Here is a 15301-nt window from a genome sequence, read left to right on the forward strand (position 1 = left end):
ATCCCTTATAGAGTTAAATTGACTTATTTGGACAAAGTGCCCTTTTTAAGAATGGTTTTCTTTAACAGATTGGTTTGAAGACTTGAGAACCATGGGGCAAGATAAATTCAAATTGGACTCAGTTTGAATTGGGCAAGTGTATCCAGGCTGCAATTAGCTTTTGGTCCTTTAAGTGCAAGTGAGCAACTTCCCATTGTGCGAGTGCGAGACCACAGCCTATAATAAAATCCCATAGCTAAAGGCCAAGGCGAAGACCTCTCCCTCACGAGATGCCCAAAACCTGTGCCAGCTATGGTGAATGCCAGGCGACATGGTTAAATGAAAGCCCTGAGGGGATTCAACAGAAGGGATGTGTTGCTGTAGCACTATGTCAGTGTGAGACCACAGAAGAGCTACCTTGACACCTGAGAACACAAAAATGGCGGGGGGGGGAAAGCAAACTGCACTTTTCAGTCATTAGTGGACCTTACCTTCCTGCTAGGTGTAAAGCATAGAACACTATTGAGTAAATGGTCTCTCCCAAAGTGTTAGAATGCCACAAGTAATTTAGTAGCAAAACGCAACATGTGTTATTTTTATGATATATTTATACAAACACATCCATTTACAACATACGATGTTATTATTTGTGGGGCAAAAATTTTTAGGAAAAATTCTAGCCCCAAAGGGGGGAATATTGTGATAGGAATTTTATGGTTTTAGATATATAGTAATGTTCATAACTGCACATACATAGATCAGCACAGGAACCATTTTGATTCCTAAACTGACCAAATCCTTTCTCTGCAAGGTTAAAAAATGGAAAAGCCTCCCCATTGTCTCTTCCTTTAATCTGTGTTTGAATAAGGTGTGAGCCTGTGACCTGGCCCAGGAAATAAGTATTTTAGCACTACAAAAGAATGGCCAGGCTCCCCAGAAAATCCAATCAAGTAACCTGCTAGACAGGAGATAAACAAGGACAAGAGAAAAACAACATTTAAATTTCTGTGATGTAGGTGGGATGTATCTGAGGGGTGGTCTTAGGTTACACCCCTTCTGTGATGTATGCATAATGTTTCTGGGGGTGGTCCTGATCTAGAGAAGGGGAATTTCAAAAGTCTTTATAAGGCCTTGCAGGCCATTGTTCTGGGTCCTCTTCCTCTCCTGCGTGTGAGGGGAGTACCCTGTTGCAACAGATCAATAAAGATCAAGCTTACTAGCTGCTTTGCTTCTCAATATTCTCTGGTTGGCCTCTGTTATTTTCTCCTACCAATAGGGAACCTATGTAAGGACTCTATATGGGCTCTTGGATACCCCATAAGGGAAAAGGGCATATTTTTATTTACAACAAGGGGCGGCGTTTAAAGGGGCAACGCGCCCCTTTAAGACATAGTCTCCTCTCCCGGCTGCGCTTCACCCTCGCCTACTGACCCCCGCGATCCCCCACCCCTCGATGATGCTACGGAGAAAACGACACCAAGGACCAGGCTGCCTTCCCTGCCCTAGCACCGTTGCGGGGTAGGTTGGATTTAAAGCTGTGGAGAGAAAGAGGAGCTGGAGGAGAAACACCCTCCACCCCCAAATGCTCAGTCTTGGATTGAGCTACTTGCGTTTACAGCTGCGGCTTGTTAGGTTTCAACTGCATTTTGTTTCGTTGGTTGGTTTTGTTTTTAGGGTGCATTCGGTCATGGTTTGAGGTTGCATCGTTCATCTCTTATTCGGCACCTTTTTCGTTCCGCCTTTCGTGTGCTGTTGCAGAAAGGCGAGGTATATAAATTCATTAATGGAGCGTAAACAGTCCACGCCTAATTCAGCTCCTCTCCTCCCTTTCCACACTTGCAACTTCAGCTGTTCGGGGCTGCCTGCAAGTGCGCCAAGGAAGCCTGCCTGGAATAGGTGCTGCAAGCCTCCGACCATCAAATGGGAACGCTATAGGACAGGCATAGGCAAACTCGGCCCTCTAGATGTTTTGGGACTACAACTCCCATCATCCCTGACTACTGGTCCTGTTAGCTGATGGGAGTTGTAGTCCCAAAACATCTAGAGGGCCGTTTGCCTATGCCTGCTATAGGAGCTTTCCTGTGATACAGCACAGGTATCAGAGCCCCCAGCAGCCGCATTTGAAGAGGAAAATAAATGTGTTCAGAAGATTTCACCTGCTTCCCACCTCCTGCTTATAGCTTGATTCTGGAATACAGTACCATGTTGCTTACTCAATATGCTTTCTCTAGGGTGCTTCTAGGCAATGCTGTAAATGGGTTATTCAGATATCATAAACATGGCACTAGCAACAGTGGTGTTTTTTTAAAAAATAACTTACCTGATTTTTCCTAGAAAGGGTAAATCACAACTAAATGGCAAAAAATATAGCTGGCATTTTGATGCCAGCATGTGGATGCTGCAAAAAAATAAAAAGAAATGCATGTGGAACACCCATAGTACAGCAAGCACCCATCTGGAAGCACCCTTTGACTCAAGACTCCCTTCTGTAAATGAACCAATTATAGCGATTTATTTAAAAGGGTCACACTGTGAGATGAATTGATAGAACATTGGTACCCGTTTCAAATTTAGTGATAGTGCAGGTTTAAAATATCCAGTTTGAAAAATGGGTGGGCAAAGATGGGTACGCACAAAGAACTTCAAAGAAACATTTGAATTGCCACAACATGTTTTGGTTCTGCATTTGAAAATAGTGACTGCTGCTTGCAAGACATAAAAAAATTGGCTTTTCGAAGATGTTGAAATCAAGAGAGTTGGTTCTGAAAGGCTGAATTACCCTAATGTTTCTCAGTAAATAATCATTTCGAGGAAGTTGTGCATTTTGGAGAAGGATTATGCATTGTTCTCCACTTAAATTTCCTTTGGAAGAATGGCGGATGGGACCGATGTGCCAGGTTAGAACAAGGCAACAACTCAAATAGCTGGGTGATCTAGCAACATTTGCAGTTCTATGCATTCTATGTACATTCACCTAGGAAAAGGCTCCATTTAACTTGCTTGCTTCTGAGTAGACATGCATAGGATTGCAGTGTGTGTGACTGTGTATATTTAAATATAAATTAATTATCATTGCACTTTGTTATGCTTGCAGTTTTTAAAAAACAAAACCCTCACGCTGTCAAAAGCTTTAATAGAGTAACTTACAATGAAGCTGTTAACTTTATTTTGAAGTGCTCCCCAACATTGAAAAAGGTTTTAAAAGAGATCCATTTTATTCTATCAAAAGTTATCACTGTCGCACTTCAGCAGGTAATTGTTCATACATGGTACCATCTCAGGATGTATGCTTGCTTATGGAACAAAATATTGATACCCTTGAGTAACTAAATTCAATATAGACACAATGGCATGTCCATAAATGCATGCAAGTTTAGCCCAAGTCATAGAAAGCCTATATAATAGATTGTATGTTAACCACAGGCTGGTTGGGAGTCAATGGTCAAAACAAAGGAATGACAATGTAAAGGGGGAACTTTTATTTAACATCCAGTCCATTCATAACTACCTAATGTTTGGTTTTATATCTTTTTCCTCAGCTTCATCATCGCTATCGTCCACTTGCTGGATGACCAAATCGGTAGACCCGTCCTCTACAATTTCCACATCGGATCTGTTGTCTTCACCGTAATTCCAGTTAGAATCCTTGTCCTCTTCTAGCGGGAACTCAGGCGGTGGCTCAGTGTCCAAATCAATGCGGATGCTGTCTATGCCAGCTTCGGAGAGGCACTCATTGCAAAGTCTGTAGCGCCTTGTCCCTTCTTGGACCACTTGCCCCGTCATCTCAGTCACATGACGCTTGCATTTTCTGCAGATGGGCTTGCAAGCTTGATGGATCTGTGAAAATTGAAAGGGAGAATGCTGATCACTGCTCAAAAGGGAAATAGAAAAATGATTTGTTCCCCTTCCATACAGCAACGCTCTCAGTATCGAGAGGCTGCTACTAAAATTTAACCCAGGCAGCCTATTGTGGTGAAAAGGAAGAATTCCAGGATACGAAAAATCCTTTCAGTTCAAGATATGGCTATTCAAAATTAATTAATGGTCCCCAAGGCACAGAAACTGTGAGCTAAGGTAACTTCCTGCCTTAACATCCACAGTGTGTAGTGGTAAAATCATTGTATCACTTCACATACTGTGCTCTCTTACAAATTACTCCCTTGTGTACCCATATTTATTTATTTATTAAATTTGTGTATCGTCCTATACCCGTAAGTGAAGCTGTTCCCATAATTGTATTTCCATACTAGAAAATGTTTAACTTGCCTACCCCACAATTGTTAAAGGCAGAAGAACACTGAATTCTCCCAATGCCCACCCTACAACAAAGCCTAGGCTGCAATACTGTACCCGCTAACCAGTGGGTTTGCTCAGTTAAACACAAAGAGGCTTTCAGGAGACATGAACAGTGCTGTACTGCAAGTTACATTTTATTCTTAGTGAGTTCTTAAGTCTTCAGCTCTGCTGCCTATGCCTCGTTGCAAAGGATTCACATCTTACATGTCATTTGGGGGCAGAGTTTAACATCCACACACAGTTATTGTATAGTAGTATTTATAGAAAATAACATCTAGGACAGTGTTTTTCAACCACTGTTCCGCGGCACACTAGTGTGCCGCGAGATGTTGCCTGGTGTGCCGTGGGAAAAATTGAAAAATTCGAAAGATATATTTTTTTAAAAGTCAAATTTTCGCCCACTAGGCAGGCGCTGGACTGTGTCCACCCTATTTTCCCTCCATCCTGGGTGGGGATCAGATCGGATGGGATCGGATGAGAGCGGACAGGCGGTCCGCTCTCATCCGATTCCCCAAGAGAGCAGCGGGGCTCTGACATCTCCCTCTCCACACACAGTGTGGAGACGGAGCTGTCATCCGCCGGCTCAGCGGGGATCAGCGGATCGATCCCCGCTGAGCAGAAAACGGTCCGCAACGTTTTTGTTTGCCATTAAAGAAAAAAATATTAAACCATGCTTGAATGTTAAACCATGCTTCTTTGTGTTTATTTGATTCCTATTCAAGAGAATTACTTTATATATATTCAATATAGGCACAGAGTTAAATTTTTTAACATTTTCTAATGGTGGTGTGCCTCGTGATTTTTTTCATGAAACAAGTGTGCCTTTGCCCAAAAAAGGTTGAAAAACACTGATCTAGGGAGTATCTGATCTCAGACAAGCCCACCACAGGAAATTGCTGGCTGCTAGGAAAAAAAGGAAAGAGCACTGGAATATAGGGGGAAAAACAAGAAAAGTACACTAAAGGTAAACAGCAGCTCTTTAGAGTCCTATAGCCTGGTGTCCCAACAACTAACTCATCAATTCCAGCTCTGACTTTACTCATTGAAAGTCAGGAGCAGCCAGACTGGAACACCTCACAGATATCACTTATAAGGATACCTGCAGATTTTGCTTCAAAACATTTTTTCTAAAAGGGCTAGACACATACTTTTTTAAATGAATGCTCTGGGGCTCCTGCTGACTATAGGGTCCAGTGCATTAGTACCCCCTGTGCCACCTATCAGCAGCCCTACATAATTATGTCTATTCACTCAAGTTTTTTTATTTATTATAATTTCAGTAATCCACAATAAGCATCTATTGCAACAGGAAGAAGAAAGGGGGAAGGTACTACCGTATTTTTCGCCCCATAAGACGCACTTTTTCCCCTCCAAAAATGAAGGGGAAATCGGGGTGCGTCTTATGGGGCGAATGCCTGCAAGCCTCGCGCGCCCGGCAGGAGGTCCGACCGGGTGCGCGAGGCTTGGGGCGGCAGCCTGTCGCCCGAAGCACGGGGAGCCCTCTGGAGGGCTCCCCCTGCTTCGGGCGAGTGTCTGCAAGCCTCGCGCACCCGGCAGGAGGTCCCACCGGGTGCGCGAGGCTTGGGGCGGCAGCGGACTGCTTGCGCGCACCGAGAAGCTTGGGGCCAGCTGAGCTCAGCCCGCCCCAAGCTTCTCGGTGCGCGCAAGCAGTCCGCTGCCGCCCCAAGCCTCGCGCACCCGGTGGGACCTCCTGCCGGGTGCGCGAGGCTTGCAGACACTCGCCCGAAGCAGGGGGAGCCCTCCAGAGGGCTCCCCGTGCTTCGGGCGGCAGGAGGTCCCGCTGGGTGCGCGAGGCTTGGGGCGGCAGCGGACTGCTTGCGCGCACCGAGAAGCTTGGGGCGGGCTGAGCTCAGCTGGCCCCAAGCTTCTAGGTGCGCGCAAGCAGTCCGCTGCCGCCCCAAGCCTCGCGCACCCGGCGGGACCTCCTGCCGGGTGCGGGAGGCTTGGGGCGGCAGCGGACTGCTTGCCGGCATGCAGAAGCTTGGGGCGTGCTGAGCTCAGCCCGCCCCAAGCTTCTAGGTGCGCGCAAGCAGTCCGCTGCCGCCCCAAGCCTCGCGCACCCGGCGGGACCTCCTGCCGGGTGCGGGAGGCTTGGGGCGGCAGCGGACTGCTTGCCGGCATGCAGAAGCCCCAAGCACGCCCCAAGCTTCTAGGTGCGCGCAAGCAGTCCGCTGCCGCCCCAAGCCTTGCGCACCCAGCGGGACCTCCTGCCGGGTGCGGGAGGCTTGGGGCGGCAGCGGACTGCTTGCCGGCACGCAGAAGCTTGGGGCGCGCTGACCTCAGCTTGCCCCAAGCTTCTGGATTAGCGCAGCGCACCTGGGGGGGAAATAATTTTTTTTCCCTTTATTTCCCCCCCTAAAATCTAGGTGCGTCTTAAGGGCCGGTGCGTCTTATGGGGCGAAAAATACGGTAAGTGATTAACTGAGCAATAAATTCCGTAGAATATGTACTTGTGTATTTTGTATTTCTTTAAATCACTGAAAGTGAAAATTCCGGATGGCGGTGGAGAAATGGTTGCGTAGATTAAGGTAGGCAGAAAAGAAACGGTACAATTTTTATATTGTGCAATTTTACTTATCATATCACATTCATGCTACAAGGCATTTTACTCACACATTTTTATCATCATGTTATGATTTTCTGCCTTTAGCTCTCAAAATAGGGCACTCTAGAAATTCAGTAGAAACAATATAGGGCATGATCCAGCTGAAGTTGACCACATAAGAAGAGCCTTGCTGCTGAATTAGGCTAGTGGCCCATCTAGTCCAGCATCCTGTTCTCAGTGGCCAACCAAATGCCTATGGGAAACCCATGAGAAGGACCAGAGCCCTAGAGCCCTCTGGCCTCCTATGGCTTCCAGGAATATTGCTGCCTCTGACTGCGGAGGCAGAGCATAAGCATCATGGCTAGTAGCTATCGAGAGCCCTCTCCTCCATGCATTTGTCTAATCCTCTTTTAAAGCCATCCAAGTTGGTGGTCACCACTGCCTCCTGTGAGAGTGAGTTCCAGAGTTTAACTATCACTTTGCCATTCTATTGGCTTCAGTGGGAGACACCCAGCATATGGTGAACTCTACCACTGAAATTAAAAGGGATTCAAAGAGATTTACTGTGGCTGAATCACACCAATATTAACATTTTTTTGTTTAGGTCCTGGCCCCATTGGGATTAAGATTTGAGGTATACTGAGAAATAGGTCCTCCTAGGAAATTAGATATGTAGACAAGCCCGGCGTCAGAATAAAGCAAGTTTCCTAAAAACAGACAGATGCAAGTCAATGCATCTCTATATTAAGTAGTTACCGGGGTGTATCATCTCAAAATACAACATGTGCCAACGTACTGTTCGGAAATGGCTGCTCAGGTGATCCAGCCTGCTGAATCTCTTTCCACATGCTTCACACGGATACGGCCGTTCTCCCGTATGGCAACGAAGGTGGCGCTTCAGGTCTGCTTTCCGTTTTACCACGTGAGTGCAGAAGGGGCATTTGAACCTCATCCTAGGCAGATCATCTGTGAGTACCAAGCAAAGCTTTAAAAATGCTGCAAAAATTGTAGCACGCCTAGCACAGTGACACTTTTAGTTAAAATAAAGTAACTGATTTCAAGACTGCAAACACTGTATTATTATTATTATTATTAAGTTCTGCAATGGGTATAAATTATGCAATTTTACTTAATCTGCCTGTGTTTATTCTACCCAATCTTGCTGCTGCTAGTTATTAGAAGCTGTAGTGAACTCTGTTGGGTCCTGCCCCAACACCATGCAACCACAAGAGACCATGTCCAGCAACACTCTGGATTCTGAGACCCACACACTTTCACCTTTTTAGGATTTTCAGGATGCTGAATTTAGTACAAGAAGCTGCCTTATGTAGAATCAGACCAGTCAATCTAGCTCAATATTGTCTACAGGCCAGCAGCTCTCCAGGGTTTCAGGTGGAAATCTTTCCCAGCTCTAAAGGGAGACAGCAAGGATCAAACCTGGGGCCTCATGCATGCAGGGCATGTGCTTTAAACCCACTGAGCTACAGCCCTTCTCTTTTGCACCCAATACGGCATTCTGCTCTTGCACATTGCAGTCACCGGAACACACAGAGCCCTCTTGAAGGGGCTTTATGAATCTCCTTGCCAGGGGCAGTTCCCCTGCTCCATCATGGCTGGCCTTACCATACAGCAAAGGCTATACAATTTAGGGGAACAGATGGAACTGATATCTGAATGGTCAAGCAAAACTTTTAAAGCACTAGTCCAAGTGGTGGCGTTGGTGGGAGGCATTTGGTCATCTAATTCATACAGCAATACTTCCTTGGGGCTACACCAAGCCCTCTTCTGCAGAGTGGGAAAAGCCTCTCTGCAAAAGTGGTGTAAGAGATGTATTTTTTTCCACCTCCCATAACAGCCCCACTGGAAATTAAGCAAGACCCAGTCTTCCTTGCCACCAGTGCAGAAAGCACAAAGCAAAAGAGCTGAGTTGCAGATATGCTTTATTGAAAGAACACACACAATCCTAGGAAGCACTGCTAAGAAATTATGATCTTACTGAGCAGGGTGGCACCACAACTGGCCCTGCCAGGCAGCGGGGAGAAGAAGCATCTTGCTACAGGTGGCATTACGATGGGGGAAGAGATGGAGGGAAGAACTGTTGCCTCAGTGGTGCAGCAAGACTTTTTAAAAAGTGCAGGCCCTTGGCTGCAGGGAGAGAGGGGAGGAAATCTGCTTCAGGTACCACAAGCCCAAACACAAAAATGAAGGATTTCAGCGGGTGCAAGAAGCAGTTTTATTTTTCATTTCATCAAAACCGTATCCCACAAAACTTGACCTCTACCTTGAGTAAGCTGAACAGAAAAAGGAGACTGCTCAACACACAAAGAGGTCATTGTTGCAATTATGATAGCTGGATCCATTTGAATCATTCTCCTTGCATGGAAAATTTAGTTCACCTCCGATAAATGACATTCATTTTTAAAAGGTAAAGTTTTAAACTTTTATGCAGCCAAGGGCCAAGGCGGCAATTGACTGTATGCTAAATGAATATCCTTACCATCCGTCCAGTTCCCCATCACACCCAGTACCGAGGGCATGCTAGGGTATGGCTCATCCCCTTTGGAAGATTTTGACTTGCCAGCAGGGTGTGGAGAATCATGCTCTTGCTGTGACACAGCCGAGCCTCTGGGGACGGTGTCGGATCCCTGGCCGTACTGGTAGCTGGAATGGCCAGAGTCACCTTCTGAATCAATTTGGACGTCCTCTTCAGATGGAGAAGTGTGGCTTATAGGCTCTGAAACTCGCTCTTCAAGTTTACTTGCCTTATAGTGAGGAACATCAGAGGGTTGTGGCAGCCCTATATGTCTACTGGTTTTCTTCATGGGTTCTTGCCTTTGGTCATGCTTGGACAGCTGCTGGGCATTTCTCTGAGTGGCTGGGTAATAATTGAAATTGGTCCAAGAATTTCCACCCACTATACATGTCCCTTGATCTGGGCTTAAGTGCGAATGAGGGGGACTGCTCTCCGTTCTCCACCCAGTCCCATACAGGCATAAACGCTCCACGCCATTCGAGTTCACTTCCTTGTCCGAGAGACTAAAATAGCGATCTTTTTCCTTCTCGCTGATGTCCAAGGAGGATTTAATGAATGTCTTGCAAACACTAATAACGTCAGTCATTTGCAGATAGCTGGCAGCTGACATGACCTCAATCACATTCTGGCCAGTGAGGGAGAGTTTGCCTGAATACACAAAATCCAAGATCACGGAAAATGTTTCGGGAGAAAAAGCCTGGAAAGTTGCGGTTGTTGGTTGACTGGTTTCCTTTGAGCACTGTGAAAGGAGCATTTTGAAGTAGCCACTGCTGGCAAACAGCACATTCCGGTGGGCTTTGAAGACCTTCCCCTCAACCAAAATGCTGCAGTCACAAAATAAGTCTTGCCTGCGCTGTTCGTTTAATTGTTGCAGGAGATGAAACTGATGGGAAGAAATCTCCATTCTCAAACAGGGTTGTGTTGCTCTACAAAAAAAAAAAGAATAAACAGGTCTCTTTGCTACATATAAACCGCAGCTGAAAGATTTTCAGAAATGGCTGCTACTTTCTAAGTCATTCACAGAGACATGGTGAAGCACAAGACGGTCAGTGACAGAATGCAATCTTCAAGGACCAAACTGGATGTGAGCATTGGGAAGGTGCCACTGGGAGGTCAGACCATTAGACAACTTAACTCAAGTCTTGTCTGCAATGAGTAGTGAATGGGAGCCTTTCCCAGCCCAACCTGGAGATGCCAAGGATTGAACCAGGGACTTTCTGTATGCAAAGCACATGCTCCACCACTGACCAGCACACTTCCAAGAACTGTCCACTACTGGTTGGCCTATTTTTAGTGTCTTTAGTGGGGCGGGGCGGGGAGAGCAACAGGCCAAATATGTCTGGGACAGCAGCAATTCCTATGGGCCATTTCCCCCGATCAAAATCTTCCTAACTACTTTTCTCCCTTTGGGGGGAAATATTTGTAGAACCTTTCTCTCTGCCCCACGGGTGGCAAAGCACCCTGGGGTAAAACTTTAATTGGAAAAATGGCCCATTTGGAAAGGGCTAATGTGCCCCAGGCTATGGTCTCAAACATAGTTACCAACATGGTGTACTAGTTGGAGTGCAGGGGTGCAGCTTGGGAGACCCAGGTTCAAAAATCCCCAATTGGTCATGAAGCTCACTGGGAGTTGGAGCTGGTCACTTTCTCTGTCAGCTAACCTACCTCACAGGGTTGTTATGAGGATAAAATAGGGGTATGCTTGCTTGAGCTTTTTAGAACTAAGGGAGAAGATAAAACATTTAAATGTACAATAATACTGTACTGAGAGGCACTTCACATCACACCTGGTCTGAACCAGAGTCCCCCTGAAACTCTTTACTTCTGAGTGAGGTGTGGGGGATATGCAGCCCTTCAGATGTTGCTGGACTACAGTTCCCATCATCCCCGATGACTGGGGCTGATGGGATTTGGAGTCCATCAACATCCAGAGGGGCCAGGAAAGGGGTGCTCAGTACACAGCATTTTCTCTCGCACCTGTAGCAGCTTCCTAACTTGTGTATCCAGAGCCCAATAAATAGTTGCACCATAAGGGCACGGTTGTACACCAGCATCTTTGCCTCTGTGGAGCTGAGCATGATGGAAGGAGCCAGTGTCCATCACCTCAGTTATGATGAGCTGGACATTTTGGCCACATATAAGAGACTGAATCTCTCTGGGTGATGACTGTGAGATGGATACTCCTCAAGCAGGCACATTTCAATTGCTTGTTTGAATTTTCTAGATAAAATACGGCATCAAAATGGCAGTCTGTATTCCTCCCACCCACTTTAATCTGGATTTACCCATTCTGGGGGAAATCCAATAAATTGGGGGGGGGGGGAGAGAAACCCTGCTGTCAACAACCAGTTTGCAAATTAAGCCACTGTCTGGAAGCCCCCAGACTCACAACATCTGCCTACATGAAACCCCAGAGCAGTAAGGTCAGTTGGTTTAAATGCCAACAGGTTTGCATCCCCTCACACAGCTTGTGAAACCGGAATCACATGCAAGGCCAGTTTGCCTAACATTGCAAGCTGTCATTATTGAGGTCCAGCAAGCTCAACCCACCATTCCTAAGCAATCACTACTTTCTTCCCATCATCAGACTGTCACATGGAAGTTGTCCCTCACCCCGTTATGCCCTAATTGTATGTCCCGTTTTTGTCGTGGGGGAGGGAGGGGGCCGGCGCTTGCTTCTCAGTCCCGACAGTAGCCAGCTGGATCGCTATTCCCAAGGCAGCCGATCTGGGCTTAACCTGCAACGGGCACGCCAGTTGGGTTGGGCTGCTGCTTTCCAAGCCCGCAGCGCGACGCCTTGTCACACCACTCAGCGCCCCAGCCCTTCGCACCGCGGAGCTCCGCGACTCTAGCGCAGAGGTCAGCAACTGGAGACTCCACTCGCCAAATCCGGGCCCCCCGAGACAACAGGCGTCCTTCCAGCCTGGAGGCGAAAAGTGGGGAAACGGGACTTGCTGGCATGCCGAGTGTGTGGCGTGGAGGGGCCGGCGGGGGATCGAGGAGCCACTGCTCCCGCCGCCTCCCTCTCGTCCCAGCCCCGCACCCACCGGCAGGGCTGCCCCTCCGCTCGCCAGGTGCGCCGCGCTCGCCGCCAGAAAGGGCGCCCAGGCGGCGGCGCGGACGCTGCAATCAGAGGAGCTGCCTCCGAGCAGGCGGCCGACACCGCGGCAGCGCCGGTCCTCCCCTAGCCCTGCCCGGCAGCACAAGGGGCGCCGGCGCCGCACATTGGCAGAGGGCGCCGTCAGTCTCTTGCCCGCCCACCCCGAGCTGGAGGCTCGGCCATCAGGAGCCAGGGACGCCCGACGGCGCTGGAGGCGCGCCCGCCAAGTCACCAGGGACCGATCCCTGGCGTCGCCTCCAGAGGGGGACCGGTCCGCGCGCCCTGCCGAGAGGAGGACCACCACCACCACCACCCAACCCGCCCGCCTTTCCTGGGAAGGGCGCCGGGAGGCGATGCGGAATTCCCAGCCGTTGCTGCAGCCGGGCTGCCTAGCGTGGCCTTTCCCGCTGCTGCTGCTGCCGCCGCCGCCACTCGATGCCCGGGCGCGGAAGGTGCCCCTGCCCGGCTCGGAGCTCCGCACGCGCGGCAGGGAGGACTCCGTCGGTCCCTCGCCAGCCCTTTGTTGCGAGCCGAACGCCGCGCCCGGGGCGGCATCGGCAGCAAATGGCGCCCGCCTGACGGGGCTGGCCGGGCGCTGCCCGACTGGGGCGCCGCGCAGGATGAGGGAGAGGCGGCGCGGCCGGACATCCTCCGCTAGCCGGGGAAGCAGACCCTAGAGCCGCCTCAGCCCGGAGGACGCCCTGCTCGGCCTGCTGGCGCTGCCGCGGAGGCGCCGCTGACTTACCGCTCGGCAGAGGCGCGGGCTGGGCGGCGGTGAGGCGGGCGTTCGAGGGGCGGCGGGGCTCTGCAAGCGGCGCTGGCTCGGGGTTCGACGGGTGAGGGCGCGAAACCTCGCCGGGCGCCGCCGCCCCAAAGCGCTGAGCAGCCCGGCCGGGAGAGAAACAAAAGGTAGTTGCTGACGTGGGCGTTGGAGAGAGACGCCCGAGGGCTGGGGACACAATTAAAGGGGCAACGCAGCGAGCGCGGCAGGGGCCAGGCGCGCACGCCGCTCTGCGCCTGCCGACGGCGCGGGCGCCTCCCCCTCCCCTCCGCCGCCGCCTCCTCCTCCGCCGCCTCGCCTTGCCAGCCCCAGCTGGGCGCCCGGCTGCCCCCCGCTTCTCCAGCGGGCGCAAGCGCGCTCGCCTCCCCGGGGTCTCCAGGGCGGCTGCAGTAGGGCGAGCCTCTCGAAGCCCAAAGGAGCCGCGCGAAATGGGCACTTACTGGAGGAGCCCCTCGAGACGGGCCTCCCTCGCTGGGCTCTGCTCTGCTCAAAAGGTCAACGACCGCTGCTCTTGCAGCTCCGAACCGCCTTGGTTTTAATGGTGCGGCTCCTTTCTCGCCCTCAGAGCTGGAACGTGAGGGCTTAGCTGGAGAATAGGCAAGCCCCGAGGCGGAGCTGGGCCAAGACACGGTGTGCTGCGTGGATCTGGCTGGAAACCCAGCGAGCCATCCGGGGCTGCTGAACACGAAACACTTGGTCTCTGTGTACTGGAACTCTTGAATGGTTAAACGCCTTTGGTTAACGAATAAACTCTACCGACCTCCTGCCCTTTCACGGTGCTCTTAAATCTGTCCCCTCACTTAGCTGGAAGGGTAGAGGCAGTTCCTCCTGGATCAAGGGAAATGATTTGGGGACCTAAAACAGACAAACCTCCCAGCAGGAAAAGAAATTGGGCATGCAAATGACTTTGAAAATTGTAACACTTCTTTTTTTAAAAAAGGGGAACGCTTTTAGGATTATTCATATCCACCACCTTTGATCCATTTTGAGCTCTTGGAAAGATGGGCTTTGAAACAGCCACCAGGAGCTGACAGCATGTTTCTATGAAGGGATTTCCCCTAGAATAAAAAAAATCCAGAAAAAGGGCTTGCACTGGTGACTGCATGGTACCCCCCCCCCTTTGGGTGAGTGTCCCACTGGTTTCTATTTATGGGTCAGGACAGCAGCTCATTAGCAGTGCATCTGCTTTGCAATCTCCAGCACCTCCTGGGAAGTCACTACCAGACAATACTGAGCTAGATGTGTCAATGGTTTGACATGGTATAAGGCAGCTTCTCATGACAATCTCTCTAATCCAAGTTCTAGTTGTGCATAAAATAAGCTGGTTTCCTTTTACTCCCCATTAGAAAAGACCACACATCCCTCCGAAATCACTAAAGACCTATTCAACCAATTCACTGAGACTGGATGAGCATCACAGTGCATATGACAGTTCATATCCAGAAGTGCATCCGTATTGGCTGTGTGCATAAGAAAGGCTGCTTCAACCAGCAGATCCCCTTTATGTATGCGGTTGGGGTTTTTGCATTTACATCCTGCCAAGGGTAGGGCTGCCATACGACCAGAACTTCCTGGACATAGCTGGTATTTGGCCCTTGTAAACAGTGTCCAGGCTTTTTAAAAAAATGTCTGGGAAAATCTGGATGCATGGCATATCTGAAGGGTGGATTTTGGTGGCGGGGAGAGGAGGGAAGTCAAACAACTTGTGTCCGGATTTTCACTTTTTGAAATATGGCTACCCTAGATGGTATAATTTATACACTTATATCCAAGCAACTCAAGGTAGCATATGAGACTTGCCCATTTTAGCCTACCTTGATGAGGCTAAGAGTTAGTGGTTGGGCTGACTGGCGATTTGAACCCTGGTCTCCCCGTTCCCAGGAAGGTTTGTCTGGCACCTTCATTATACATCTTCAGGTGTCATATGAATAATTTTCTCTTTGGCCTTTGGCTGATTAATATTCTACAGCCTTTAAAATTTGTTTGTGGAAGGGGGGTTATTGTTTAGTTTAGTTCTTGTATAATCAATTTATTTTGTACTTTTAT

General features: G+C 49.2%; 1 protein-coding gene and 1 long non-coding RNA gene across 2 annotated transcripts; one reads left to right on the top strand and one right to left on the bottom strand.

Annotated features, from left to right (window-relative positions):
- Positions 1 to 3095: 3095 nt before the first annotated feature.
- ZBTB8A (zinc finger and BTB domain containing 8A) lies at positions 3096 to 10278 on the bottom strand (the record flags this gene model as incomplete). The annotated part of the gene is made up of 3 exons (XM_081203912.1): positions 3096 to 3816; positions 7638 to 7807; positions 9339 to 10278. 3 exons carry the CDS (start codon positions 10276 to 10278, stop codon positions 3484 to 3486), a joined length of 1443 nt encoding a protein of 480 aa, XP_081060038.1. The 3' UTR covers positions 3096 to 3483.
- LOC308592460 lies at positions 3811 to 6743 on the top strand. The gene is made up of 3 exons (XR_014010513.1): positions 3811 to 4557; positions 5137 to 5610; positions 6711 to 6743. It is a non-coding gene; the product is annotated as an uncharacterized lncRNA (long non-coding RNA).
- Positions 10279 to 15301: the final 5023 nt, after the last annotated feature.

The sequence above is a fragment of the Podarcis bocagei genome (assembly GCF_964188305.1).
Source record: "Podarcis bocagei genome assembly, chromosome: 7".
Lineage (NCBI taxonomy): Eukaryota > Metazoa > Chordata > Lepidosauria > Squamata > Lacertidae > Podarcis > Podarcis bocagei.